Source organism: Neophocaena asiaeorientalis, unplaced genomic scaffold (assembly GCF_003031525.2).
Source record: "Neophocaena asiaeorientalis asiaeorientalis breed wild unplaced genomic scaffold, Neophocaena_asiaeorientalis_V1.1 scaffold481, whole genome shotgun sequence".
NCBI lineage: Eukaryota > Metazoa > Chordata > Mammalia > Artiodactyla > Phocoenidae > Neophocaena > Neophocaena asiaeorientalis.
In genome coordinates, this window is record NW_020174559.1 from 518,399 (window position 1) to 546,146 (window position 27,748).

General features: G+C 38.8%; 2 protein-coding genes across 4 annotated transcripts; one reads left to right on the plus strand and one right to left on the minus strand.

Annotated features, from left to right (window-relative positions):
• Window positions 1–1,129: 1,129 nt before the first annotated feature.
• GVQW3 (GVQW motif containing 3) lies at window positions 1,130–1,759 on the minus strand. Its single transcript, XM_024757515.1, has one exon. The coding sequence runs from the start codon at window positions 1,757–1,759 to the stop codon at window positions 1,130–1,132; it is 630 nt and encodes a 209-aa protein (XP_024613283.1).
• Window positions 1,760–2,522: 763 nt separating this feature from the next.
• On the plus strand, window positions 2,523–27,644 carry THAP12 (THAP domain containing 12). 3 transcript variants are annotated; one of them, XM_024757517.1, is made up of 6 exons: window positions 2,523–2,635; window positions 15,121–15,241; window positions 16,109–16,203; window positions 18,640–18,747; window positions 22,921–22,957; window positions 24,466–27,644. In XM_024757517.1, exon 6 carries the CDS (start codon window positions 25,077–25,079, stop codon window positions 26,397–26,399), a length of 1,323 nt encoding a protein of 440 aa, XP_024613285.1. In that variant the 5' UTR covers window positions 2,523–2,635; window positions 15,121–15,241; window positions 16,109–16,203; window positions 18,640–18,747; window positions 22,921–22,957; window positions 24,466–25,076; the 3' UTR covers window positions 26,400–27,644. The 3 variants fall into 3 exon arrangements, with proteins under 3 accessions (XP_024613285.1, XP_024613284.1, XP_024613286.1); XM_024757516.1 differs by lacking the exon at window positions 16,109–16,203; XM_024757518.1 differs by lacking the exon at window positions 16,109–16,203 and having other exon boundaries at window positions 2,529–2,635.
• Window positions 27,645–27,748: the final 104 nt, after the last annotated feature.

The following is a 27,748-nucleotide window of genomic DNA, read 5'->3' on the forward strand; positions in this document are numbered from 1 at the left end:
TTATTCATCTTCTGTATAACACCATTATCTTCCTCTTTGGCCTTTGCTATTTCAGCCAATAGTGCCCTCATTGTCCTACTGACGGAGGTTCGGAGCCTCATGCTGTTCTGCCCGCCTGGGAAGCATGCCCTCATTTCCTCGCCTCCTTGTCCCATCCTTCCTTACGGATCCAGTCCAGGAACTACCTCATCCATGGAGTCCACCCAGCCCTTGGTGACCTTATTTCATAATATCACACTGTCAATGCTCAGCAGCGTTCTAACACTGCAGGTGCTCAAAAAAAACACCTGACAAGGTTGATATTAGTTACTAGAAACAGGCTGCTCTGTGGGAATCAGCACGTAGGCAGCAGACTCCCTTAATTCAAGGTCTAGAGTGTCACCTCGTCTTCCTCCTCACATATCACAGCCTGGACCATAGTGCTCTGGTTTCTATTTTCCAGGACCAGATCCTCCTCCTCCATCAGAGGGGATACACCCAAATGGGGGGGGGGCGGGGTTCCAAAGCACAAGACTAGAATGAAACAAACCCAGCACTTCTGTGAGGGGTAGGTCTGTGAGAAGGTCAGGATGGGTGGCCAACTCCTGAGTTCTGAGGGGCTCCCACTGAGTCATTTGGGAGGGATCGGCCCTTAGCATTGCTCACTATGTCAGTATGCCACTGCCTCCTGTACCATACCTCAGGCCCTGACTGTGAAGCAGGCTGGAACTGTAGGCCTTCTTTTGGGGTCCTCCCAGCAGAGTATGCCTCCCTGGGCACAGAAAGAGAGACTCCAAGAGGTCCTGCTCCCACTTTTCATTCATATGATCCCCTGAGGCAGAATACTGAGAACAAAGGAAGAGGACAGTCACAACAAGCTAAGGTCTGGACAGTGAAGAAAAAACTTGGTAAGGAAAAAAAAAAAAAGAAAAATCAAGCACAAGCAAGTACCAGAAGCCAACAGCCAGAAGTTCTTCAAAGTTGTGGAGAACAGCAAGGAAGATGGCCCAAGAGTCCAGCAAAGAGTAAGTTGCAGGGCCATGACATGTAGAGAGGAGTCGTAAAGAAGCTGAAAATAGATGAGCAGCAAATGAAGGTGCCTAACCTTGAGGCAGCTTTCTAGTTTGGGTTCAGCTACCCCAGATTCCTTTCACCACGGTGTGAAACAATCCTGAGCCGCCCTGCTGGGAAGGCTTGTTGAAGATGAAGTCTGCAGCAGCTGGCTGGCAGGAGGGATTTGGGGATGGGATACAGGCAGAGGCATTTCCCCACCAGCTTCGCACTGGAGATGACTCCATGGTTCAGAATTTGTTACTTTTTCCCTCACACATGAGCTGTTTTTCCTAGTTTCCTTTAAATGATCAGACCGAAAGTCAAGTTTTCGAGGTTTAGGCTCATCCTTCAAAATACCCGATATAACTTTTGCAGATACCTTCCTCATATTCAAGTTTTCTTTCAGAATGAGCCTAACGGTTTCTTTATCTAAATTTAACTCTTCAGCCATCATCCTCACAGTTAACTGCCTATTCGAACAAAGCAAGTCCTTGACCTTCTGGATATTTTCATCCGTCCGGTGGGTGACTGGACGACCACTTCGGGCATCATCTCGAATGTCTTCCCGCCCTTCTTTAAACCTTTTATGCCAGTCGAAAACTCTGGCCCTTGACATGACTTCATCCCCATAAGCTTCTTTTAAAAGATGGTGGGTTTCACTTGCAGACTTGTTCAATTTCACGCAGAATTTGATACTAATCCTTTGTTCTAGATATCGGTCACTCATTTTGGCACTCAAATAACACAGGAACGTTAAAATGCCACGAGTGTGAGGGGAAGACAGAGGGACCAATCTCTATAGGGCTGCAGGTGGAATCATGTCGCTATTCTTGCTCCTCTGAAGCCTCATCAGGGAAGAGTAATTGCTTTTCTGAGTTTCAGCCCCTCGGCTTCCAATCTAGAAGCTAACGGGGCCAAAGAGTTGCTGCAAAGCTGGGGAAAATGAAAGCTCCTAGAACCCACGTCTGCGTCCAACTCCGCGGCACGGAGATCTGCTGGGGGTGTGAAAACCAGTTACTGAGGCCGTCCCGCTCCGCGGCCCTTAAGAGTCTATGGCGATTTCCGCAATAAAAGCCTATGTGGTGTTAATTTAAGCAAGCAAGAAGCGATGCACCGGTGATGTAACGTGCAAGCTCACCCCAGACCTGCAGAAACCCGCGCACGCGAAATCTACCGGAGCTGCCCCGGAATAGAGGCCGGGAGACACGCCCGCACGCGCCATTCCCTCCACTCTCGAGGTAGGCCGTGCGCAGGCGCACTGCGGCAGCCTGGGCCAAGCCCCGCCTCCGCCTCCGCCTCGCCACACCCGAGCAGGCGCGCTTCCTTGCGCGTGCCCGCCTGCGGAGAAGTCGGCGGAAAGGAGGGGGCGGGGGAGGAAGGCTGAGGGAAGAGAGGGCACCCACGGGCGCCAGGGTGCATTGTGGGAAGGAGGCGGCAGCGTCCCGGGCGGGCGGGAGGTGCACCAGCGGCGGCGGCGGCGGTAAATCCTCCCGGCCGACGGCGGGCAGACAACGATGCCGAACTTCTGCGCGGCCCCCAACTGCACGCGGAAGAGCACGCAGTCGGACCTGGCCTTTTTCAGGTTCCCGCGGGATCCAGCCAGGTGAGCGGTGGGCGCGGAGCTGGCAGCCCGGGCCCTCCTCCGCGATGCGCGCTGCCAACCGCCGACCCCGGGCAGGCTCCGGGGCTAAGAGGGGCTGGGGGGGCACAGTTGTCGACCCCAGTCCGGCTCCGAGGTGGGGAGCGGGCCTCTAGCCGTGGGCGGGGTGGCGCTCTAGGGCCTTGGAGCACGTGCGCCCGCGGGGGCTCGGCGCGTAGGGCTCCACCCGAAATTAGAGGCAACTGGGGCGGCGAGGGCGGAGTAAGGTGGGTTCTCGCCCTGATGAGCTCGTGTGACCTCGGACAAGTCTCTGTCCTCTCTGGGCTTTAGTTTCCCCAGCTGTCAAAAGAGGGACTTGGATTCTATGGTTGTGGTCACCGGGACCCTTCTACCCCCGGGACAGTGTTTCTTTTTGGAGTCCGGCCACCTTTGATCTCAAGTCAGGTCACAACTACTGCCTCCTTCGGACTTGTTCATGGTTCATATTCTGGCTCTGACCGTTACTCATTATCTCACTTGGTTAATGTGGGGATAACGGGGGGTGGGGCGGGGGCGGGGTACGCGAGAGGGCATGGGAGTTGGTATTGAAACCTCTTCTCTGAGGTAACCCACACGCTCTGACTTGTATTTAGAGAGTGGTAGAGTAGGGACTGTGTTTGAAAGGCTGAGGATTTTTTCCTTGGCATCCCTTGTTGATTCATTCATTTCAGATCAACACCTACTGTGTGCTAGGGCACTAACATTAGGGTTACTGGAAATTCACAGTGAACGAGGTAGCGGTGCTGCCTGCAGAAAGCTTACAGTCCATTAAGGAGGCAGATATGTAAGCAAGCGATTATAATATAGCATGCTGTTTATTAGTTCTACAAATATCTATCGAAGGCCTGCTAGGTACTAGGCATTATTCTGAGCACTGGGAGGGTACAGATAAATAAATCGAAGTCCCTGCTGTCATGGAGTTTACGTTCTAGTGGGGTGAAATAAGTAAATATACCTTGTGTCAGACGGTGATAAATACTATGGAGAAAAAGCAAGTGTTTGTTGGGGGATAGGGTAGGGGAATAGGAATAGCAGGGGAGGCACGATTGCTATTTTAAATAGGATTATCAGAGAAGGCTTCACTAAGAGGGTGTATTTGAGCAAAGACCAGAAGTAGGTTAGGGGGTCAGCCATGGAGGTATCTAGGGGAAGAGCATTTCAGTCTCTGGAAACAGTAAATGCATAGGCAGGGCATGCTTGTTAGAGGTCAACCAGAAGTCTGGTTGGACTGCTAAAGCTGGTTTAAGGAAGGAGGGAGAGGAAAAGATGAGACCAGAAAAATGTGTGTGTGTATGTGGTAGGGGCAAATTGTGTAGGCCATTGTAGGCGGTGGAAAGCACTATGGCATTTATACTGAGTGAAATAGGAAGTCGTGGAAGGGTTTAGAGGGGAGAGACGTATGCTTTAAACAGGATCACTGGGTACTTGTTAAATACATTGTAGGGAGGCAGAGGTGGGAACAGAAAGGCCAGTTAAAGGCAATTGCGATAATCCAGGTTAATAGAGGAGGAGGTGGTAAGTAGTTGCATTTGAGATATATTTTGGAAGGTGAAACCAACACGATTTGTTAATGGTGTAGATGTAGGTTGTAAGAGAAAAACTGAAGTCAAGAATGACTCTAAAAAAAAAAAAAAAAAAAAAAAAAAAAACTAAAATTTTTTTATTTAAAAAAAAAAAAAAAAAAAAAAGAATGACTCTAAGATTTTTAATCTGAGCCTTTATTGAGCTATGGAAGACAGGGAGGAGCGGGTTTGGTGGAGGAATATTAAAAGTTTGGTTTAGGACATGTGAAGTTTGAGAGGCCTGATAGATATTCAAGAATAGATGTCTTCATACTATATACATCAATGAACTCAAAATGGTCCATATTTAGATCAATGATCTAAATATTTAAGAGCTAAAACCATAAAAAGATATACAAGTCAGGAATTTAGAGACTTCCAGACTGGAGATTGTAAATATGGGTGTTCTCAATTTATAGAGGGTATTTAAAACCGTGGAACCAGGTAAATAAAGCAGAGTAGGTATGAGGATTGAGCCCTGGGGTGTTCCTAGTGTTTAAAATTCCGGGAGACGAGGAGGAACTAGCTCAAGAGAGTGAGGAAAAGCTGTTGGGTTCTGTGGGAGCAGAGAAGAGGAGCATCTTAATCTGACTGAGCTTCACTCCATTCAGCATTATCTTCCTTTGAGACAAATTGGGGGTATATTTCACTTGCGTAATGAGGACACCACTAGTCAATTCTGGACCACAGGTTGTTCATGTTCATAGGTAGTGGATACTCTTTTCATTATACTTCTTAGTCAGGGAGTATGTCCTTTAGGGGCTTACAGTCTCAGATTTGGAAGGAGTTTTTAGATCTAGTGCAGTATCCTTTGAAGTGTCAGAATTCCCTCAAGAATAGTGGCTTTTAAACCTTTTTTGGGTCTCTGTCCCCTTTGGGAATCTAATGTAAGGACCGTTGAGAAAAGACATCGACACAATTTCATATCAAATTTTTTATGGACCCTTTAGGGATCCTGCGCATTTCTGACAGGTGAGCCTTTGCTAAAACACCCCCAGTGCCAGTTTCTCTGCTTTGTGAGGGGATACTTGAGGATTCTGGACAGCATTGGCTATTGTTTCTTCCTTTTATTGAGTGGAAATGTGCCTCCCTATAATTTATGCTTGGGAGGTCCTAGTTTTGTTCTTAGGGTGACAATGAACAAAGCTGTTCCCTGTTTTATTTTTAAATTTTATTTATTTTTGGCCTTGCCGTGCAGCATGCGGGATCTTAGTTCCCCAACTAGGGATCAAACCCGTGCCCCCTAGAGTGGAAGTGTGGAGTTTTAACCACTGGACGGCCAAGGAGGTCCCCGGTGCCCTTTTTATGTAAGAGCCCCTTGAGTATTTCAAGACCAAATTATGAACTTTTCTTAATTTTTTTAAGAAAACATCTTTATTGGGCTTCCCTGGTGGCACAGTGGTTGAGAGTCCGCCTGCCGACGCAGGGGACACGGGTTCGTGCCCCAGTCTGGGAAGATCCCACATGCCGCGGAGCGGCTGGGCCCGTGGGCCATGGCCGCTGAGCCTGCACGTCCGGAGCCTGTGCCCTGCGGCGGGAGAGGCCACAACAGTGAGAGGCCCGCGTACGGCAAAAAAAAAAAAAAAAAAAAATGGCAGTAGTATAACATAAAATTTGCCATTTTAACCATTTTTTAAAAACTATTTTTGAGTGTATAATTCAGTGGCATTAGTTACATTCACTGTGTTCTGCAATCATCACCACTCTATTTCCACAGCTTTTTCATTACCCTGAGCAAAAACTCTAACCATTAAGCAATAACTCCTCATATCCCAGTCAACTTTTCAGTCTCCATGAATTTGTCTGTTTTAGGTACTTTCTACTCATACTATGAGTGGAATCATACAATAATAGTCCTTTTGTGTCTGGCTTATTTTACTTAACAATGTATTAAAGGTCTTAACTTTTTTCTGAACCAAAGGTCAATACTATAGGATTTCAAATTCTACTGAATTTGACAGTTTTTTTCCACTGTGCCCAGAGTTAATTATAATAAAGGAGTACAGTAGTTTCCAGAGTTGTTTATTGAATTAATAACAGTATTCTTAGGGTTAGTGATTATAACTAGTTTTTTTTTTCTGTAAATGCGTTGTAGGGAGGGTTGATAAAAGGTGACATTGCCACCCTACCTATTATTCAAAAGTTAACTCACATTGTTAACTAACAATAAAGATAAGTATATTTAATGCTATTAAATAGTACATTTCCCATTCATATTTATAAATGCCTTGCACACTTTTAGAAACAGCTATTTAGAGGTAACTTAAAATTCAAGAGTGTAGGGCTTCCCTGGTGGCCCAGTGGTTGGGAGTCCGCCTGCCGATGCAACAATAAACGGCACTATGTGGGATTTCATACTCTAATATCTCATATTGGTTTAGAAAAAGTGGCATTAATGTACTTTTTAAAAAATATAAAATAACAGAATCAACTCACCTTAGGGTAGTGGCAGGGAGATAGATTACCTAAAGTTAAAGTTTAAAAAAAAAAAAGCCTAAATCATGATTGCCCCAGGATGGCTTGACTAATGCCCAAGCTTGGCAGGAACCTGGGGGCAGGTTACAGTGGAACTCATCCCAGACCAGGTAAAGGTAGAGCTAATGAATTGCTCTTATTATTAGAGAGAGTTGGGCAGTTGAAGGGCTTTCCTTCCTCCTCAGGCAGTTAGTACTGACTCATCCCTGAGCTAGTGAGGTCTTCCAGGTTTCTTTGGTAATTTAATCAAAGTTAATTGAGAGTTGATGTGCTCTAAGATGTAAAATGTAAAACGGTGGTTTCCCAGGCACTTGTGAGGGTCTCCAAGACCCTTTCAAGGAGTCTACAAGGTAAAAACTACTTCATAATAGCACTGATATTATTTGCTTTTTTCAAGCTCATCCTCTCAGGAGTGTACAGTGGAGTTTTTTAGGGGCTACGTAACATTGTGAAGTCACTGCTCAGATAAATTATATTTTGTGTTCTATAAAATTTTCTAACTGTGATTATTCAGATGCAGGTGTTTGGTAGATATTTTCTTGGAAATGAACAAAAATAAGCCTGCCACTTCAGGGAAAGCAACTGACAGCCAAGCATTCAAGGAAAAATTAGAATTTTGGAAAATTTATATTCATCACTTTGAGCTTGACAGCTCTCTAATATTTAGACTTTTCTGATGCGATCAGTGGTGATATTGATAAATGTGACTTTTAATATATTGTATAGTGAAATGTGTTACCATTCCGATGGTCTACCTAACTCAAACTGATAAATTCATGATTTTACAAAGACATGCATGGATAAAAGTTCTATTCAAAGTGCAAGTTAGACTAATGGATTTTAATGAAACAGTGTGAAAAGGCTCATTGGTCTGGTTTCAGATTCCACATTGCAGCTAATCTTTAAGAAACCACCACTTGTGGACTTCCAGTGTCCTATCAAAGAACATCCACAACTATATGGGAAACAGAGGAATATTGTAATAACCTTTTAAACTACATGTCATTGAGGAGTCATTGTCTTTGGTTGAAGTCAACCAGAATAACATTTGGCAACAGATTAAATACAAAAGCAGATGTGAGAATCTAGGTATCTTCTGTTAAGTTAGACATTAAAGAGATTTGCAAAGATGGTGAACAGTGCCATTCTTTTCACTAAACGTTTTTTGTTTTGGAAAAATAGTTATTTTATTAAAATGTTATCTATGTTAACATGTAATGGGATTGCTATTTTTAATGAATTAATAAATATTCTTTAAAATTCTAAGTTTTAGTTTCTATAATTATGAACATTGTTAGGTAAAATGCACATAAACAAAAGTTCTTTAGATAGTTAATAATTTAAGAGGTAAAGGGGTCCTGAGATTACGAAGTTTGAGAATCACTTCTGTAAGGTACAGTCTTAAAGTACTTTCATATGCTCTCATTTAATCCTCCAGACAATGCTGTGAGTTGTAATAATAACAATAATACTTAGAGAATACTTTATTCTGTGTGCCAGGTACTATTCTATGTGTTTTATGTACACTATTTCAATTAACCCTTGCAATAAATTTTGAGATAGTTTGAAACAGGAGGTGAGGGGGCAGGGCACAACCTTTAAAAGAATAACATAGCCATAGGACATGACAAAAACTGGTTAGAACCAACTAGATCCAAGATGGTGGAAGATTCAACTTCCAGTAGACCTTGAGCCTCATTATATGCTCATTGTAATATATTACAATATATTGTAATTGTAATAAATGACACACCCACCAGTGCCATGACAGTTCGGAGGCCAACCATAAAAGGCCCAAAAGTGGGAGGTGGCCTAATTTCTGGAAATCCCAGCCCCCTTCCTGCCCCCCCCCCCAAATAGTTGGAATAATCCTCCCACTTATTAGCCTATGAAATTACCGAGCCCATAAAAACTAACGATGCCATATTTTGAGGTTCTGTTGCCTTCTGAGATGGCCCACACTCTGTCTGTGGAGTGTGTTTCCCAAGGCCTCTCGCCTTCTGAGATGGCCCACACTGTAGAGTGTGTTTCTCTCTAAATAAATCCGCTTCTTTTTAAAAATGTATTTAGTTATATTTATTTTTGGCTGCATTGGGTCTTTTGTTGTTGCACGTGGGTTTTTCTCTAGTTGCAGCGAGCAGGGGCTACTCTTTGTTGTGGTGCGTGGGCTTCTCATTGCAGTGGCTTCTCTTGTTGTGGAGCACAGGCTCTAGGCACACAGGCTTCAGTAGTTGTGGCTTACAGGGCTGTAAAGCACAGGCTCAGTAATTGTGGCGCACGGACTTAGTTGCTCCGCAGCTTGTGGGATCTTCCTGGACCAGGGCTCGAACCCGTGTCCCCTGCATTGGCAGGTGGGTTCTTAACCACTGCACCACCATGGAAGTCCAGTAAATCTACTTCTTACCTATCACATCATCTTCACATTCTTTTGCGAGGAGGCAAGAACCTTAAATTCAATGGGAACACTTTCAGATGAGCAAAGCAGACACAGAGAGGTTAGCTAACTTATTCAAGGTCCTACAGGAATATCTAAAACCCCAAATGTAGGATAAAGTATGTAATATTATCCAAACTTATTTGACCGTGAAACCTTTTTTTTTTTTTAATTGGAACAGTTCTTTGACTAGTGTTCCTTGGAATATGATTTTGAAATTCTGCATAAGTTGAAGACCATTGAAGGAAAATATTACAAACAAAACTTAAAACTTAAAAAGGAGTGGTCAATGATGGTTGAATAGTACTGAAAGAGTGAAAGTTGAGGATAGAAAGTGACCATTGGATTTGGCAGGATGAAATTCATAACTTTTAGCTGTCCTGGGTAGCCATGACGAAATCTTGCACCATCCCACTCTGTCCTGCCCAGAATGTGAATCATCCCTTCGTCCAGCACATCCACACTGTATACACTACCCACCCGTTAGTATTGGAAAAACATAGTATATATAGGGTTCGGTACTATACGTGGTTTCAGGCGTCCCCTGAGGGTCTTGGAATATATCCCCACGGATAAGGGGGAGACTACTGTACAGAGAGGTAGAGGAGTTTTACCTATCTGGGTGTGTGTGGGGGGATACATACTCTTCAAATCTGAAAAGTTTTCCTCAATAAGTGACGTTTGAGCTAAGATCTGACGGCTGATGTTTGCAAAGGCTTTGGAAAGGAAGTGAAAAGCAATGAAGAGGATTCTAGGTTGAATAAACAGCATGGGGAACAGCTCTAGGATAAAAGGGATCACAGTGCATTCATGAAACTGAAGTAAGGCATGTGAGGGGGCAGAGTGCAAGGGTGGGTGCGATATGAAGAGGGAACGGTCGACAAGATCTAGATTGTACAGAATCTTATGAGACGTGAGGTTCTTTATCCTAAGGGTAACGGGAAGTCACTAAAGGATCTTAAGCAGGGAAAGATATTCTCAAATTGGCTTTTTAAAAGCATTTTACACTTGGAGAAGGGGTGAGAGAAAGGGAAGACTAGTTTGGAAGTAGATGGATTTGGGGAGTCATTACACTCTGCCAAGGGAAAAAAAAAGTCTACAGAATCTGGAGTACAGGGCACAGAACAGCGACAGGGAGAGCTAGGACAGGGAAGACATTGGTTAAAAAAAATAATTGAGAGATAACTGTAAGTGCGTATATACATCTTAACACATACACAAATACATGTATGAAAAAAACCCCCAAGATCTAGCCACAAGTCTCATAACTACTACTAAAAAAAAAAACAGATACATGTATGCATGTAAAAAAGGCTTGTGGTTATATTTAATTTTTATAACTTATTGATGTAAAACATATATATACAGAAGATCACAAATCATAAGTGTATGGCTTGTTAGATTTTCAGAGTAACACGTCCATGAAACTTTTTTAAAAAATGGAATGTTACTAACATCCCAAACTTCCTCTCCCCTGTGGCCCTTTCAGTCATTATCCTACTCTCCCCCTTAGTAGACACTGTTTGACTTCACACACATTAGATTAGTTGGTTATTGAGGAGAAGGGGAAGAGTGATGGGGAGCTGTTTTATTGGTATATGACATACATAGGAAAAAGTGCAAAAATGGTAGTCTAGAACTTGATGAATTTTTACAAAATGAATATACCCAGGTCACATTCGAGATATAGAACATTACAAGCACCTCAGAAGCCTCCTTTGTGCCCACTTGTAGTCATTACCTCTCCCCAAATGTATCCACTGTTCTCACTATCATTACCGTTTTGGGGGTCTCCAAGCCACCCCCATATCCAGAGATTTACAAGGACTCATGGAACTCAGTGTTTAATTGTACTCACAGCTAAGATTTATTACAGCAATGTAATAAGAACACACATCTGGATCATGAGAGGAAAAAGACACAGGTAGAGTATGGAAGGATCCATGTGTAGGCTTCCTTATGCTCTCTCCCTCCCATGAGAGGTCACTCAGATCCCACTTTCCCCACCAATGAAAATGCAACATGTGTGCTATGTTTCTGCCCAGAGAAGCCCGTTAGAGACCCAGTGCCCAAAGTTTTTATTGAGGTCTGGTCATTTAGACACACTCTGCTTAGCATATGCTAAAATTCCAGACTCCCAGAAGGAAGGTAGGTGCTCATTAAAGGTCATACTGTTTGCACAGTCTAGGCGCCATAAGTCACCTTATCAGTTAGAAGAAGTTTTATGTCAGTGTAGGAAACTGTTTACTAGCCAAGTTCCCAGACATCAGCCAAAAGACCAGCCTTAAAAACAAGCCTTTCTGAGGATAGCAGTCTCAGGCCTGCTGTGTTAACTCTTTTTCTGTACAATCACCATAGATGAGTTTTGCCTACTCTTGAACTTAATATGAAAGGAATCACATAGTATGTACTCCTGGCTTATTGTGCTCAACATTATGTTTGTGAGATCTAGCTAGTTCATGCATTCCCATTGCCATGGTAGTCTATATATAATAGTATACCACAGTTTATCCTTTCCACCCTTGATGGGCCAAGTTGTTTCACCTTCTCATCAACATTTGGTATTATTTCTTTTATATCATAGTCATTCATATGAGTATGTAGTAATATTTACAGTTTTAATTAGTATTTTCCTCATGACTAATGAGATTGAGCTTTTGAAAAAATTGTTTATTTTTTTTTTAAATTTATGTATTTATAGTTTATTTTTGGCTGTGTTGGGTCTTCGTTGCTGCATGAGGACTTTCTTTAGTTGCGGTGAGCAGGGGCTTCTCATTGCGGTGGCTTCTCTTGTTGCGGAGCATGGGCTCTAGGCACGTGGGCTTCAGTAGTTGCGGCACGTGGGTTCAGTAGTTGTGGCTCGCACGATCTAGAGCGCAGGCTCAGTAGTTGTGGCACATGGGCTTAGTTGCTTCGCAGCATGTGGGATCTTCCCTGACCAGGGCTTGAACCCGTGTCTCCTGCATTGGCAGGCGGATTCTTAACCACCGCTCCACCAGGGAAGTCCTATTATTATTATTTTTTTTTACTGAGCATTTTTTTTATGTGTATTGACCAGCTTTTTATTGTTAATTGCCTGTTCAAGTCTCTTGCCCATTTTTATATTGGGTTGTCTGATTTATTTGTAGGAGTTCTTCATATATATTTTGGATATGAATTCGTTGTTGGATCTGTGTATTGCAGATACCTTCTTCCATTTTGTGGGTTGCCGTTTCACTCTTAAGTGACTTCTTTTAATGAAGAAAAGTTATTAACTCTAAAGTAGCCTAATGTATTCATCTTTTCCTCTAGAGTTTATGTTTTCTGTTGCCTTTTTAAGAGATCTTTGTGCCAAGGTGATGAAGATGGTCTACTGTGTTATCTTTTAGAAACTTTGTTTTACCTTTTATATTTAGATCTACAGTTCACTTGGAATTTATTTTTTTGTATATGGTGTAACAATACAGGTCAAGATTCATTGTTTTTCATATGGATATCCCATTCAGCACTATTGAAAAAATTTGACTTCACTGCTGTGCAGTGTTACCTTTGTCTTAAGCATCCACAGCTCTCGATTTTGTTCCATTGTTTTATCCTTGTGCCAGTACCAACCACGCTGTCCTAATAACCTTTATAATAAGTCTTACTGTCTGGTAGTATAAGTCTTTCAACTTTTTTTCTGCAAGGTTGTCTTGACTATGCTTGGTCCTTTGAATTTCTGTGTAAAGTTTTAGAATGATCTTTGTCATTTCTCTCTGTATCTCTCTCTGTCTCTCTCTCTCTGACTCTCACACACACGCACACACACACACAGAGACATGCGCAAAAGAACTTGTTGTGATTGTATTAAATCAGTAAATCGTTTGGAGGAGAATTGATATCTTTTTTTTTTTCTTGGCTGCTTTGGGTCTTCATTGCTGCACGCGGGCTTTCTGTAGTTGCATCAGGTGGGGGCTACTCTCCGTTGTGGTGCGCGGGCTTCTCATTGGTGGCTTCTCTTGTGAAGCATGGGCTCTAGGCCTGCGGGCTTCAGTAGTTGCAGCACGAGGGCTCAGTAGTTGCGGCACGTGGGCTCTAGAGCGCAGGCTCAGTAGTTGTGGTGCACGGGCTTAGTTGCTCCGCGGCATGTGCGATCTTCCTGGACCAGGGATTGAACCCATGTCCCCTGCATTGGCAGGTGGATTCTTAACCACTGCGCCACCAGGGAAGTCCAGTATCTTTAGGATTCAGTGTACCAATCCATGAACTTGTATATCCCTCCATTTATTTAAGCTATTTAAAAATTTTTTTTCTGTTAGAGGTCTTACACATCTTTCACTAGGTTTATTTCTAGGTATTCGATATGGAACATGTAGGTATAGTTAATTGGCCTCTCTGCTCAACCTTTCTCTCTTTTTTTAAAATATCTTTATTGGAGTATAATTGCTTTACAATGGTGTGTTAGTTTCTGCTTTATAACAAAGTGATGCTCAACCTTTCTTGATTGAATCTGAGTGTTCTTTTTACCAGAAAGCTACTTCAACTTAGTTCAGAAATAATACAGACAGTAGTGTTCTGTGTGGAAGGTCTTCAGAGATTTAAGTATTAAAAAACAAACTTAACTCTAGCAATATGGCAAATTATTTTATGGTGAGAGTTTTTATACCAAATAATTTAGATGTTGAAACATGAAATATTTATAATCATATTGTACAGCTGTGTAAAACTATGATTAAAATATGGACATCTTAGTCATCATTACTGTGTATAGTATTACTTCTTTGTCAAATGAGATGCTAAACAATTTAGGTGTGGTTTTATTTTAGGTTAGGTAATCGACATTTCACCATGGTTTTACATATTGAGAGTGGAGCAAATTAAGTGTCAGAGTATTGTGTGTGTTTAGGGATAAATTCGTAATGTTAAGACATAAGAAAATATACTATGATGTAATTATAAAATAAATATGTTTTCAAGTTTGTGACACTATATATTCATGGTGGACTTTTATTCTTAGAAGCTTGAAGAATGAAGGAAAGATCTAGTTGTAACCTTTAACAAATTACTTAACGTTTCTGTGCCTTCGTTTCTTCATCTGCACAAGGGGGATAATAATAATAGTACTCCCTTTGTTTTTGTTTCTTTTTTTAAATCAACTTATATTCAATTTTGTTTTCCTGAAATTTCTACCAGTAGGGCTTATTTTTGCCTTTTTAGGTACATAGAACATTTCTATCCCCTTTGGAAATAATTTAGAATAGTGTCTGGCTCTTAATAAGTGCTTAATAAGCATTGTGATGATGATGATGATGATGAAGAAGGAGAAGAAGAAGCATGATGATGAAGAAGGAGAAGATGATGATGATGTTTTTTTGCAGATATTTAAGCATCAAGAGGACGTGGACTTTGTCTCATTCACTATCTTTAACATTGTCTGTGTACTAGATTGTGTAGACACAATCCATGCATTCATGGAGCTTGCAATCTAGTTTGTACATCATTGTAGATAATCATGTTTATAATAAAGCAGATGAATACAGCCATCATGCTTCCATAATCAACTAGTTATTTATAGAACATCTACTTACTAATTTTCTACAATGACCATGTCTTTTCATGTGCTTGTTTAAGTTGAAATCCTGAGGGGAATGTTAAGCCATTGGCCTCATGGTTGTGCAGTGTTTTGCTGGTATTGCTGATGATTGAGTCCTCTCTGATGCTAGGATGTCCTGGGAGTTGAAAGATTCAGGTTTAAGTTCTAGTTTTGCTGCTGATTTTGTACATGACTCTGCGTGAGTTACTTCTTAACCTTGTCTTTAATTGAACGTACTAAATGATTTCTAAGATTTCTTCCAGCTCTCATTTTGTTATTAATCAGCTTCTCCAAATTATGTTATGTTCTTTGGTTATAGGGGAGCAGGAATCCATTGTCCATAATAGATATTTACCTTAAAACTGAATGCTGAAATTTACGTGTTGAGCTCATATTCCATTATTGTATTTTGGTTTTACTTTTATAGATGCCAGAAGTGGGTGGAGAACTGTAGGAGAGCAGACTTAGAAGATAAAACACCCGATCAACTTAATAAACATTATCGATTGTGTGCCAAACACTTTGAGACTTCTATGATCTGTAGAACTGTAAGTAACTAGAGGGCTTGTTTTTTTTTGTTTCGTATTCTCTCACTTACTATTTGGTTGGAACGTAAATCTTTATATATTAATGTTGGAGAGTATCCTTACAGCCTGCTACTTTTTTTTTTAAGATGAAGACAAATTTGGAGCTTAATAGTATCTATTTTGTTCTTAAAAACCTGTTTTTATTTTCTAAACCCTTCTGTTTCTGATGCCCCATTCCTACTCACCAGAGGTAGCCACTTTTAAACTTCTTTTGTAGCCTTCAGAAAATTTTAGATGAGTATAAATGTGTATGTTTAAAGTAAAGTTGGCATTTTTATTTGGATCAGCTTCTCTAGAGCTTTTTTATGAGTGAAATCTTCATCAAGGAATAGAGCTCTTTGTTTTCAAAGTTTTGTATGTACTGTTAGAACCAGCCCTTAATTTTTATTTGCTGGACACAACAGGAAGCAAATCATGCAATTAATGTGAAAAAACGTTTCCGTCAGTAATTTGCAATTTCATATCAAAACCTGACTCTCTCAGCCTTGCTACCGTTAACTGTGATTTTGGCCAAGTCACTTCCCCTCTCTGAGCCCCAATTTCTAATGAAGAAATTAGATCAGATAATTCTTGAGGTCTAAGACTTTTAACCCTCTGTGATTTTGTTATTGCTATGATTCATAAAAGGCACAAATAGGACAGATTTGATTGAAATGAAGCAGACTTGAAACACTTAACTAGTTAGGAAGACAGTTTTGTTAAACAAATAATATATTCTTGTTTAGGTATTAAAACATGTATCATCTCAGTTATTGGGATAGACATAAACTTGATTTGAAGGTACACTATATATTGTTATGCAGCAATTTATTTTGATATTTTTTTCAGATACATTTTGCAGAGGCATCAGAAAACTAAAGAATGATTGGGTTATTTTATTTCTCAAAATTAATTGAAGCAGATACTTGTGAAGTCATTGGGAGGTGAGCCAATTCCGGTTCAACAGTTTAATCACAAATATTTGAGGGATATTTTTGCCTTGCTTTGTTAAGAGGGTAATAATGATCAAAATAAGAGATTTCATATGTTTAAAAGGCAAACTTTATGTTCTTGACATTAAGTAAAAATATCCCAAATTAAATACACAAGCCGTATGCATTTTTACATTTTTATTTTATTAATAAATATGGTCTCTTAATTAGTTAATTCCAATAAGACTAATGTGAGAAATATAAAATATAGTTCACTCATATTCTTGTTTATAGTTAGAGGATAGAGCAGAACTACTTTTGCTTTTTAAATTTCCACATAATTCTTTAATCTTGGATCAATTAGTGCAAATGTGAGACATTTTCTTTCTACACATGTAGAAGATATTGCTGTTAAATCTGGATTATCTAATACTTATACCCAGATGTTTTAAGAGTTTTGACTTCATTAGTTTGGCATTTAAGATCTCCTCAGTAAACATTTGTGGCTAGTTCAACGAGAGCCAGATATTATCTTTGATGCTAGAGTAAGATCATTACTTTGTGCTCAAACCTTAAATCAGCAGTTAAAGATTAAATCTTGATACTGAATAAAAATTATCATGCACACGAATTGAATATAACCCTTATTGGCATGTGTACTTATAAATAGATGTAAAAAATTGCATGTTTTTTATTCATATATTGTTTTCTGGTCTATAATATCTTTCCTTGGTAGCAAATTAATTTTATTTGAATTTTTAAAGTCTTTACAATGTTTGATCCCTCCTCTCTTTATTTAATTGGTAAAATATCAAGAATTTACTGTGTATGTGGATATCTTTGCTTTTTGAGATGTTTGCTAAGTAGGAAAGATGAGACACTTGGGGTATGGTATAGTTTTTGTTCCCTTCACTGATTGTGTCCAAAATCAATCCCTGATTCAAACTCCATAGTAGACTCAGGATATTTGGCCCAACACTAGAAGCTGAACATCCTTAAGGAATAGATTTTCTTCTTTGTGTTTTCTATGAGGCTTAGGATTGAACTAGAAAATGTTGACTGTAAATAGAAATTCTTCCCAAATGTGTTTAACAACTCTTCAGATGAAACCTAAGATAGTGTGTTCTCTTTAATTATATATTTTTCCATCATATTTTCCTAACCTTTCCTTGGGTGCAAAAACATAGGAATTGTTATTTTTGTTTGGCATATACTTTGAATACACTTTATTAGTCATCTTTGAGACAATCACTGCTCCTACAAAAGCTTTTTAAACTGAAGTGTATTTTGTTTTTATCAGTGCAAATTTGGGAATAAATTTCAGTGCAAATTTGGGAAGAAATTAAAGGCACTGTTTCTTTGGACTAGCTACGGAAATGTAGTAGCAGTTATTTATCTGTTACTCTACCTCTTAATAAACTTCTTGTCCCTACCTGACCTCCTCTGGTCTGGCTGTGGAAGACTGTCACCATCTAAGTATGCATCCAGCTTCTAGCCAGGTTGGATTAGGTTAAGAGGAATTAAGATAGAGAATGGTCATCCTTCAATGATAAGAACATTAGAATTAGAAGGGAATTTAGAAATACCTAGTTCAGTGTTTGCAGAAGTGTGATTATGTATATCACTTGTGGTATATGAGTGATTTCAGGTGGCACATGAACTAATTTTTGTTTTAGAAGTTTTGTAATATGTGTTAAAAGTATAACTAGCTCATCAAATCATTATTGTATAGTTTTTATTGCTTAAGATAATGTTAACTAAAAAAGTGAGTGGATTATGAAAAAGTATAGATGGTTGTGTAACTGAAATGGCAAACATTATGATCATTAGTATGTGAATAACTTCATTTTGGGAAATACTGATCTAATTCAGTACCTGAGTTTTATTCAGAAGAGGAAACTGAGTCCAGAAAGGGAAAGGATTTAGTCAGGGTCTGAGAGTGAGTCACTGGTAGAATTTGGACTAGCCCCTAAGTCTCCTGTGTCCTAGTCCAATATTATTTCATGGTACCTTGATGCTTCTCAGTAATAGTAGCAAAGGTGGAGTGAACAGCAGGTAAAGGAGGGAAGAATTATTATAAAACATACAGGCGGATAGATTATTTGAGAAACTTTTGTGCCTGCTGTGTTTTGTGGGCTCATAGAAGAACAGAAAAGTAGCTGGGAGATTGAATCAGAAAAATATATGTAAAGTGCAAATACATTTTATTTTTTATGCCTACCATCAATTCAGTTCCTTCATTTATAGTGGTAAGATTGCCAGAAGGGCAAATGCAAAAAGAGTTAGAAATAATAAGTGGATCTGGACTGACATCATCCATTCTACAAGTCTCTACACTTTAGAATTAGAGTTGAAGGAGTACTGGGGAAATCATTAACACTAGAATTTTATTTATGTGTGATACATTCTTAAGGACCATCTCTGAATTAACACATCTTTCTTTTTCAGAGCCCTTATAGGACAGTTCTTCGAGATAATGCAATACCAACAATATTTGATCTTACCAGCCATTTGAATAATCCACACAGTAGACACAGAAAACGAATAAAAGAATTGGTATGTCAGTGTGCTTCCAGATTTCCTATCCTCTATAATATTATGAAATCAAATATAGATGCATTCATGTAAAAATGGAACCAAGTTACTGTCTACTCCAGAGGTAGCATTATGGGAAATTAATGCTATGGTTATTGTTGAAGTAGTGTGGACATAAGGTGATTAGTTTGTTTTAGTATTTACGTTGGAAAATCTTCTTCAAATTTAGCCAATTGATACTCGTTGACTTGAGCCAAAGTATGCTGTTAATTACAGGCTCCTAACTCATTCTCTTCCAGGGAAGAAAAAAAAAAACCCACCTTTTCTTTTGTAGTAAAGAAAATGGGGCTGAGGTATATTTCCAGAATTAAGCACAAAGGGATAAGTGAAAGTTAAGACATGGGTAGTTTTACTAGAAATAAGGATTCTATCACTATTAAGTACTGACAGGGTTTACAAAAAGCTTTTAAATCTTTGTATGTGGCATCTTTGTGCATGTTTTTACAAACCTTTGATATCCTTGAAACCTGTCTGTTTTTTGTTGACCTCAAATGAACAGAATTAAATTACTCAGACTCCTCAGACCATTGCTTTTTGTCATCATTGCCACCAGGAAGCCCCTTGTTTGTTTATTTTCTTTCCTTCTTCCATTATTACCATTTCCTTTCCTCCCTTCCCTTTTGTATCCATGCTAGTGCACTTAATATGTCATTTCAGTTCACCGACTATGTGCTTTTTTAAGATAACTGTCCAATTTTCCTCATTTTCTTCTCTGTTTACCTTTCATATTTAGATCTGTGATCCATTTTAATTTGTATGTGTGGTGTCCAGTAGAGACCTAATTTTATTTTTCTCTTAATAGAAATCAAGTTTTCCCAACATGGTCTGTTAATCCGTCTGGTGTAAGGTGCCACCTCTGTCGTATACCAAGTTTACATATATGCAAGGCTGTTTCTGGGAACTCTGTTATGTTCCATTGGAAGATTTGTTTGTTTACAGCTATACCACACTTTTTAAAATTACCATCGCTTTATATTATATCTTATTTTCAAAAAGGATGATTTCTTAATTCTTCTTTTCAAAATTGGCTTAGCTATTTGTAGACCTTTATTTGTCCATGTGAATTTGAGAATCCTTTTGTCATGTTCTAGAAATTCTGTTGAGATTTTCATTATAAGTACTTTGAATTAATATTTTTCCAATGTTAATTAGTCTTATACATAAACTGAAAAAAAAAAACCCCAATAGAATAGCTATCAAGTAGTAGCAATCATTGACAAAACTACTGGTTCTTTGAAAAGACTTAAAACACTTTCAGGAGTTCAAAAAGTAAAAAATTTGAAAAACATTCAGGGTTTTTGTTGCAGTTCTTTTTTTTTTTTTTTTTTTTTTTGGAGCCACCAGGGAAGCCCTGTTGCAGTTCTTTAGAAGAGAACGTGTACATCCTTCCTTAGATTAATTTTTTTAATTTAATTTAATTTTTATACAGCAGGTTCTTATTAGTTATCTGTTTTATACATAGTAGTGTATATATGTCAATCCTAATCTCCCAATTACCTTAGATTAATTACTTCCTAAATACCTTATGGTTTTTGTTGATATAGAGAATGTATTTCTGGTTGAGAGATTGTTTCCACCAATTTTGAAGATCCCTTTTTATTAATTCTAATAGTCTACTGAGTTTTCTATGTAGTTGATTGTATCATCTACAAATAAGGACAAATTTGCCTCTTCTTTCAGTTCTTCCAATTTTAATTTTTTCTGTAGCCTGTCTTATTGTTTAGTCAAGATCATCTCTAGTACTGTATTGAGTAGTCCCAGTAATGTCACTGCTGGTACACTTGCCTTATTCCATTAAGTATGATAGTTTTGTTGGTATTGTTAGATAATTTTTATCAAGTTAAAGAAATTCCCTTCATTTCCTTCTAGTCCTCACATTCACAGTTTTTATCATAACTTGTTGAATTTATCAATACTTTCATTGCATCTGTTGAGTTCTCATTTTTTTTTGTTCTTTAATGCTGTGAATAACATTGATGGATTTTCTGTTGTTGAACCATCTTTGCATTCCTATGATGAACGCTAATTGATTGCAGTATATCTCCCTTCATTTTCATACACTGTTTGATTCAGTTGGTCAGTATTTTATCTTCGGTTTTGCATTTATAAGTGTTGGCCTATAATTTCTTTTCATGTATTCCTTTTATCCAGTTATGATATCAAGGTTCTGTTAGCCTCATAAAATAATTTAGATAGCTTTTCTTTTTTTCCTCTCCTAATTTTTCCAGGAAAACTTGTATAAGGTAGCTATTGTCTGCTCTTGAAAGTTAGGTTGAACTTGGTAGAACCATCAGAGAGCTTTGGGTGGATGAGGGAATATTTTGATTACCATTTCTGTTTGTTTATTAGTAGTTTCTCTTTCTTCTTGTGTTCTATATGTTTCCAAAAGTTTATGAACTTCATCTAGGATTTTAGGACGCTTGCCTTTCTCTGCTCCTAAAATTACTTTAGTAGTCTTTTCGAAGAAACAGTAGTGAGTTTTATCACTGATTGCCTTACTTATGAGCTGTTTTATTGGTTTCTTCTTGATTTGAAGGATTTACTTTTTGGCTCTTTTTTAACTTCTTGAATGTTTAACTCATTTATGTGTATTCAAAGCTATAAATGTCTAAATATATTTTAGCTATATCCTACAATTTTAGACATGTAGTGCTTTTATTGTTCATCTGTGTTTTGTAATTTCCCCTATTTCTTTAGTATAAGATTATTTTTGTTCTTAGTTTCTAGACATGGGTTTATTTTTTAAAACTTTTTTCCCCCAAATGTTGTTAACTGATGCATAGAGGGTATGTATAGTCTATGTGATATTCTCTCTAGTTTTTTTGCATCCATTATTGGTATTGAAGTCTGATGCCAGCCTGACTCTTGTTCCTTTTTAGGTGATTGCGTTTTTCTTCTTCACAGCCTTCAGCATTTTTCTTTATATTTGATATTTCAATTTTCACTAAACTGTATCTAGATGGGAGGTTTTTTTCTCACCCAGATGTACATCTTAAAGTTCTGAGAAATCTTCAGTTTTTATTTCTTCATGCATTTCTTCTCTTCTATTTATTTGTTTTTTTCTGGGATTTCTTATAGTTGAATGCTGACACTACACAACAGTCTTCCACCTCAGCTTTTTTCTTAGTCATATGAACCAGGGGTGAAGAGCTCAACCACTTCCCATCCTGTAGCTGCCATTTCCCTGCTCTGCCCCTCAAGGAACCTCAGATATCTTACAGCAGGCACACTCTAACAGATATGCCATCCTTGTAACTCCACAGCCCATAGGATAAGGAGGGAATGTTCCAGATTGGCTAACCTGCTGACATTCTTGTTATCAATATCATGTCCTGTGCTACCCAGCAGGTACCTTGATGTCTCCAGCTGTCACTGGTACTGCTGCTTTCATGCCCCACAATAGTAATGGGATGGGTTATGATCTAAGAATTCTAGTGGGTTAGAGGGAGAGAAAAGGACATAATTGAAAAGTTCTTCCTCAGTCTAACCCTGTATATGCCACTTGGCTCTCTATGCTATATGTATCCATTTTTCTTCCATATTGGCACTGTCACTTTCTGCTTCCCAGAGGTTTCTCATAGCTTTTGTATTAGGTTCTGGGATCCAGCAACTCCCTTTTACATGGCAATCCCTGGGATTAGATTGGGCGGGGGGCATGGTTTATGGCCCCTTGGATTTGACCTCAAATGCCATCATATACTTTCATGCCTTTTATCAATATTAGCCAATACACACTTGTAACCCCAAATTATGATGATATAGGTATAAAAGTAAGTTAAATGATGTATTCTTTACCCTCTAGTATTTTATTATAAACTTGGAATCGTTAACAAATTATTGTTCCAGTTTTCCTGTCATCTGTCTGTTGGAAGAATGTATTCTTTATGAAGAATTCATGCTCTTAAAAGAGCTAAATTTGGGACTTCCCTGTTGGTCCAGTGGTTAAGACCCCACGCTTCCACTGCAGGGGGCACGGGTTTGATTTGATCCCTGGTTAGGGAACTAAGATCCCGCATGCCAAAAAAAAAAAAAAAAAGAATTAAATTTGACTCATAATATGCTTTTTACCTGTGAGTCTGTGATGATAATACTAGAGTTCAGTTTTCTCAAAGATATTTTTTTCTTGTCATTTAGAGTGAAGATGAAATCAGGACACTGAAACAGAAAAAAAGTAAGTGATAGTGTTAATGACTCAACTTCTGAATGCCTTTTTAAAAGGCCTTGACCTGGTAAGGACAAATAAATATGTTTTATGTCCAAAAACCTACTGTGAGAATGATGTAAGAGTGTGATAGGCATTGTCCTGTGGTCTGAATTGTCTGTGAGATAAAGTCTTAGTTTGTCTTTATTGAGTGCCACTATGGCATGCACTTGGCCTTCTCTCTCTCCACTAGGTGCTCCCAGTGTGGTAAGGATGGCAGGCACACAGGCAGAGTGTCCTAGTGTAGGGAAAGAAAGGAGCAGAATCTCTGTCCACCCAGTGTGTGGTGCATACTAAGTTCTTGGTAAATATTTAAGGAATAAATGCTGTTGAGACACTTGGGCTTACAGAGAGTAGGAGTCACAATAGCTGTTCTCCAGGTACTGATACCTGAGCTGTGTCACTAAAGAATGAGGACTGGAAGGTTTTTCTGTTCTTGTCAGTTATTACTATTACTCTTCCTTTCCTATCTCCTCCTCCTCCTACTATTATTATTAACATAACTTTTTTTATTGAGTGCTTACTGTGTGCCAAGTCATTATTATAAGTGCTTTACTTATATTAATTCATGTAATTCTCATAGTAGCCCTGAGGAAAGTACTATTATTTTCCCCCTTTATAGATGATGAGACATGGACTCAGGCAAAGAAAGGAGGGAAAGATAGTCTGTGCAGTGCCTTGAAACAGGATGCCAGATTTGGGAAACTACACACATTTTGTTGTTGGAGCGTCTAATAACCCATGATGGTTAAAAAATAAACCTAAAGGGACCACAGGGGCCAGGACTTTCAGGGTTGTGTGTATGACTATGGTCAGGACCCTTATTAACCTCAGGGCCGCAGTTTTCCCTTCCAAATATGAAGAGATTAGGCTAAGATTTCTAATATTCTAATATAGCCCTAAAAATTGCATGAATATGCTTTATATTGTATTATCTCATCTCCCATATAAAAGCGTAGATTAATGGTTTGATAGAAACAATGTCAGCATGTACCTTGGAGCTAGAGAAGCTTGGATTTGAATTTCACCTCCATCTGTGACCTTGGACAATTATTTATTGTCCTCATTTGTCAAATGGGGTTGATACCACGTGCCTGTACAGGGAGCAGTGTGCCACGTATAAAATGCCAATGCAGTGCCTCAGTACGTATTAGTTCTCTTCCCCTTCCTTTTTGGGAGGACGTGGGCTATCTTTTATTACTCTGTATATATGATGTGCCTTATTAAGTTTATAAGAAATTGTTCCTCTCATGATAGCATTGACATACAGGGTTAAAATATATCCGTTCACAGTGTTTGTCTCCTCCACTAGAGTGTATCTTAACCTGTGTATCCTAGTCTGTGGTCCAGTAGATACCCAATGAGTGTTGAATGAATGCATTTGTGGGTTTTAAATATTTAACCAATCAAAAATGTAATTTTTTTGTTTGTATGATTCCTTATGAGCCTGTTTATAAAATTAATTCTTTGTTTTCCAGTTGATGAAACTTCTGAACAGGAACCAAAACATAAGGAAATAAACAACAGCAATGCTCAGAACCCCAGTGCAGAAGAAGGGGGTGAAGAGCAGGATGAAGACATTTTACCTTTAACCCTTGAAGAGAAGGAAAAAAACGAATACTTAAAATTTTTATTTGAAATTTTGATTCTTATGGGAAAACAGAACATACCTCTGGATGGACATGAAGCTGATGAAATCCCAGAAGGTCTCTTTACTCCTGATAACTTTCAAGCACTGCTGGAGTGCCGAATCAATTCTGGTGAAGAGGTTCTGAGAAAGCGCTTTGAGACAACAGCAGTTAACACATTGTTCTGTTCAAAAACACAGCAGAAACAGATGCTAGAGATCTGTGAGAGCTGCATTTAGGAAGAAACCCTCAGGGAAGTGAGAGACTCTCACTTCTTTTCCATCGTCACTGACGATGTGGTGGACATAGCAGGGGAAGAGCACCTGCCTGTGTTGGTGAGGTTTGTTGACGAAGCTCACAACCTGAGAGAGGAATTTGTGGGCTTCCTGCCTTATGAAGCTGATGCAGAAATTTTGGCTGTGAAATTTCACACTACGATAACTGAAAAGTGGGGATTAAACATGGAGTACTGTCGTGGCCAGGCTTACATTGTGTCCAGTGGATTTTCTTCCAAAATGAAAGTTGTTGCTTCTAGACTTTTAGAGAAATATCCCCAAGCTATCTACACACTCTGCTCTTCCTGTGCCTTAAATATGTGGTTGGCAAAATCAGTGCCTGTTATGGGAGTATCTGTCGCGTTAGGAACAATTGAGGAAGTTTGTTCTTTTTTCCATCGATCACCACAACTGCTTTTAGAACTTGACAATGTAATTTCTGCCCTATTTCAGAACAATGAAGAAAGGGGCAAAGAACTGAAGGAAATTTGCCATTCTCAGTGGACAGGCAGGCATGATGCTTTTGAAATCTTAGTGGACCTCCTACAAGCACTTGTTTTATGTTTAGATGGTATAAATAGTGACACAAATGTTAGATGGAATAACTGTATAGCTGGCCGAGCATTTGTACTCTGTAGTGCAGTAACAGATTTTGATTTCATCGTTACCATTGTTGTTCTTAAAAATGTTCTATCTTTTACAAGAGCCTTTGGGAAAAATCTTCAGGGGCAAACTTCTGATGTCTTCTTTGCAGCCAGTAGTTTGACTGCAGTGCTGCATTCACTAAATGAAGTGATGGAAAATATCGAAGTTTATCATGAATTTTGGTTTGAGGAAGCCACAAATTTGGCAGCCAAACTTGATATTCAGATGAAACTCCCAGGGAAATTTCGCAGAGCTCAGCACAGTAACCTGGAATCTCAGCTAACCTCTGAGAGTTACTATAAAGAAACTCTGAGTGTTCCAACAGTGGAACACATTATTCAGGAACTGAAAGATATCTTCTCAGAACAACACCTCAAAGCTCTTAAATGCTTATCTCTGGTACCCTCTGTCATGGGACAGCTCAAATTCAATACATCAGAGGAGCATCACGCTGACATGTACAGAAGTGATTTACCTAATCCTGACACACTCTCTGCTGAGCTGCATTGTTGGAGAATCAAGTGGAAACACAGAGGGAAAGATATAGAGCTTCCATCCACTATTTATGAAGCCCTTCATCTGCCAGACATCAAGTTTTTTCCTAATGTTTATGCATTGCTGAAGGTCCTGTGTATTCTTCCTGTGATGAAGGTTGAGAATGAACGCTATGAAAATGGGCGAAAGCGTCTCAAAGCATACCTGAGGAACACTTTGACAGACCAAAGGTCAAGTAACTTGGCTTTGCTTAACATAAATTTTGATATAAAACACGATTTGGATTTAATGGTGGATACATATATCAAACTCTATACAAGTAAGTCAGAGCTTCCTACAGATAATTCAGAAACCATTGAAAATACCTAAGAGACTTTTAACATAGGCTTTCTCTTATATTTGATATTTGAAAAAATCTGTAAGAAATTTGAAAATATCTTACAGAAAAGTTGTAAGGTGTACGTAGGCCACTTAATCACTGAATATCTTGACCTGTAGGCCTCCCATTGAGTACATTAGTCATTGATAATCTGCCTGTTTAAATGGCCCATTTGAAGGCCCACGCTTTGGAGACCTAACTGTTCTTCCAGAAGATAGCATTGAAAGTACCATGTTACACTCTGTGTGATCTCTGCTAATGGCACTTTGAAATTGTATTAGTTAAGTCATTTTAAATATGACGTTTGTCACTGTGGATCCAGTTGTCAGGTACTTAGTTATCATTTCTTTGAAGAAATAAATTTTGAGGAGGTATGGGAGGAAGGAATACATTTTATAAAACATTACAGTGAAGCTCATGACTGACCTTTGAATAGTAGGAACTTTAAGTATGCTGTTAAAAATCTGTAAGGGACCGTTCAAATGATCAGACTGTAAGAGAAACGTGTGAGCTCACCAAACAGGGATTTCAGTGTAGATTTTGCCTTTATCAAATGAAGTTGAAGGAACAAGTTATAGTTAAAGTTTGAATGGAAGAGCCTGCCATTGTCGTTCCACATCTGATTGTTGCTGTTTACATTCCTTTATTGAGCCTACATCTTCATAAGCTTTTTGACAGGTATATGTTGAACACTTCTGTTTCATGGTCAAGACAGGATCAGAGACCATGGATACTGACAACTGATTTGTCTGTTTTCTTCTGTCTTTTTCCATGACTATATCTACTGCCTCATCTTGATTTACAAACAAAACCTAGAAAACCTACAAAAATAAGTGTTTTGTGGTTTATCTAGGAATAATATAGAAAATATTGCTGTTATTTTTGGTGAAGAAAATCAATTTTGTATAGTTTATTTCAACCTAAATAAAATGTGAATTTTGTTTAAAGTTCAGGTACATTGTTTTTGATGGGGACAAAACAGATTCTTGTGGTAAATTCTCTTTTCAAAAATATTTCTCACCTTCACAATTGAAGATCAGGTCTTTTTTTTTTTTCTTTTTGGTGTATGGTTTACTACTTGGGGGGATAAAAAAAGCCATTTTAATTGTGAAATTATTAAATGTAAGATTTATCTAACGTTTTAAGTATTATATGCTGTATGACCCCTGATATAAATTGTTAGTGTTTGCATAATTGTTGCTGGCTAAAATGTAAATGAATGAATATTGCAAAGATGTCATTGCATTATTTTATGTTGGGATAAGTTAGTGTTATTTGAGTTTCAGAAAACAGGATGGGGGTATATTTGCGGAGTGCTGGGTCTTACTGATAGCAGTGC

Coding starts and splice junctions, on each gene's coding strand:
- GVQW3 (XM_024757515.1), bottom strand. CDS start 1,759: ATGAGTGACCGATATCTAGAACAAAGGATTAGTATCAAATTCTGCGTG.
- THAP12 (XM_024757517.1), top strand. CDS start 25,077: ATGGAGTACTGTCGTGGCCAGGCTTACATTGTGTCCAGTGGATTTTCT.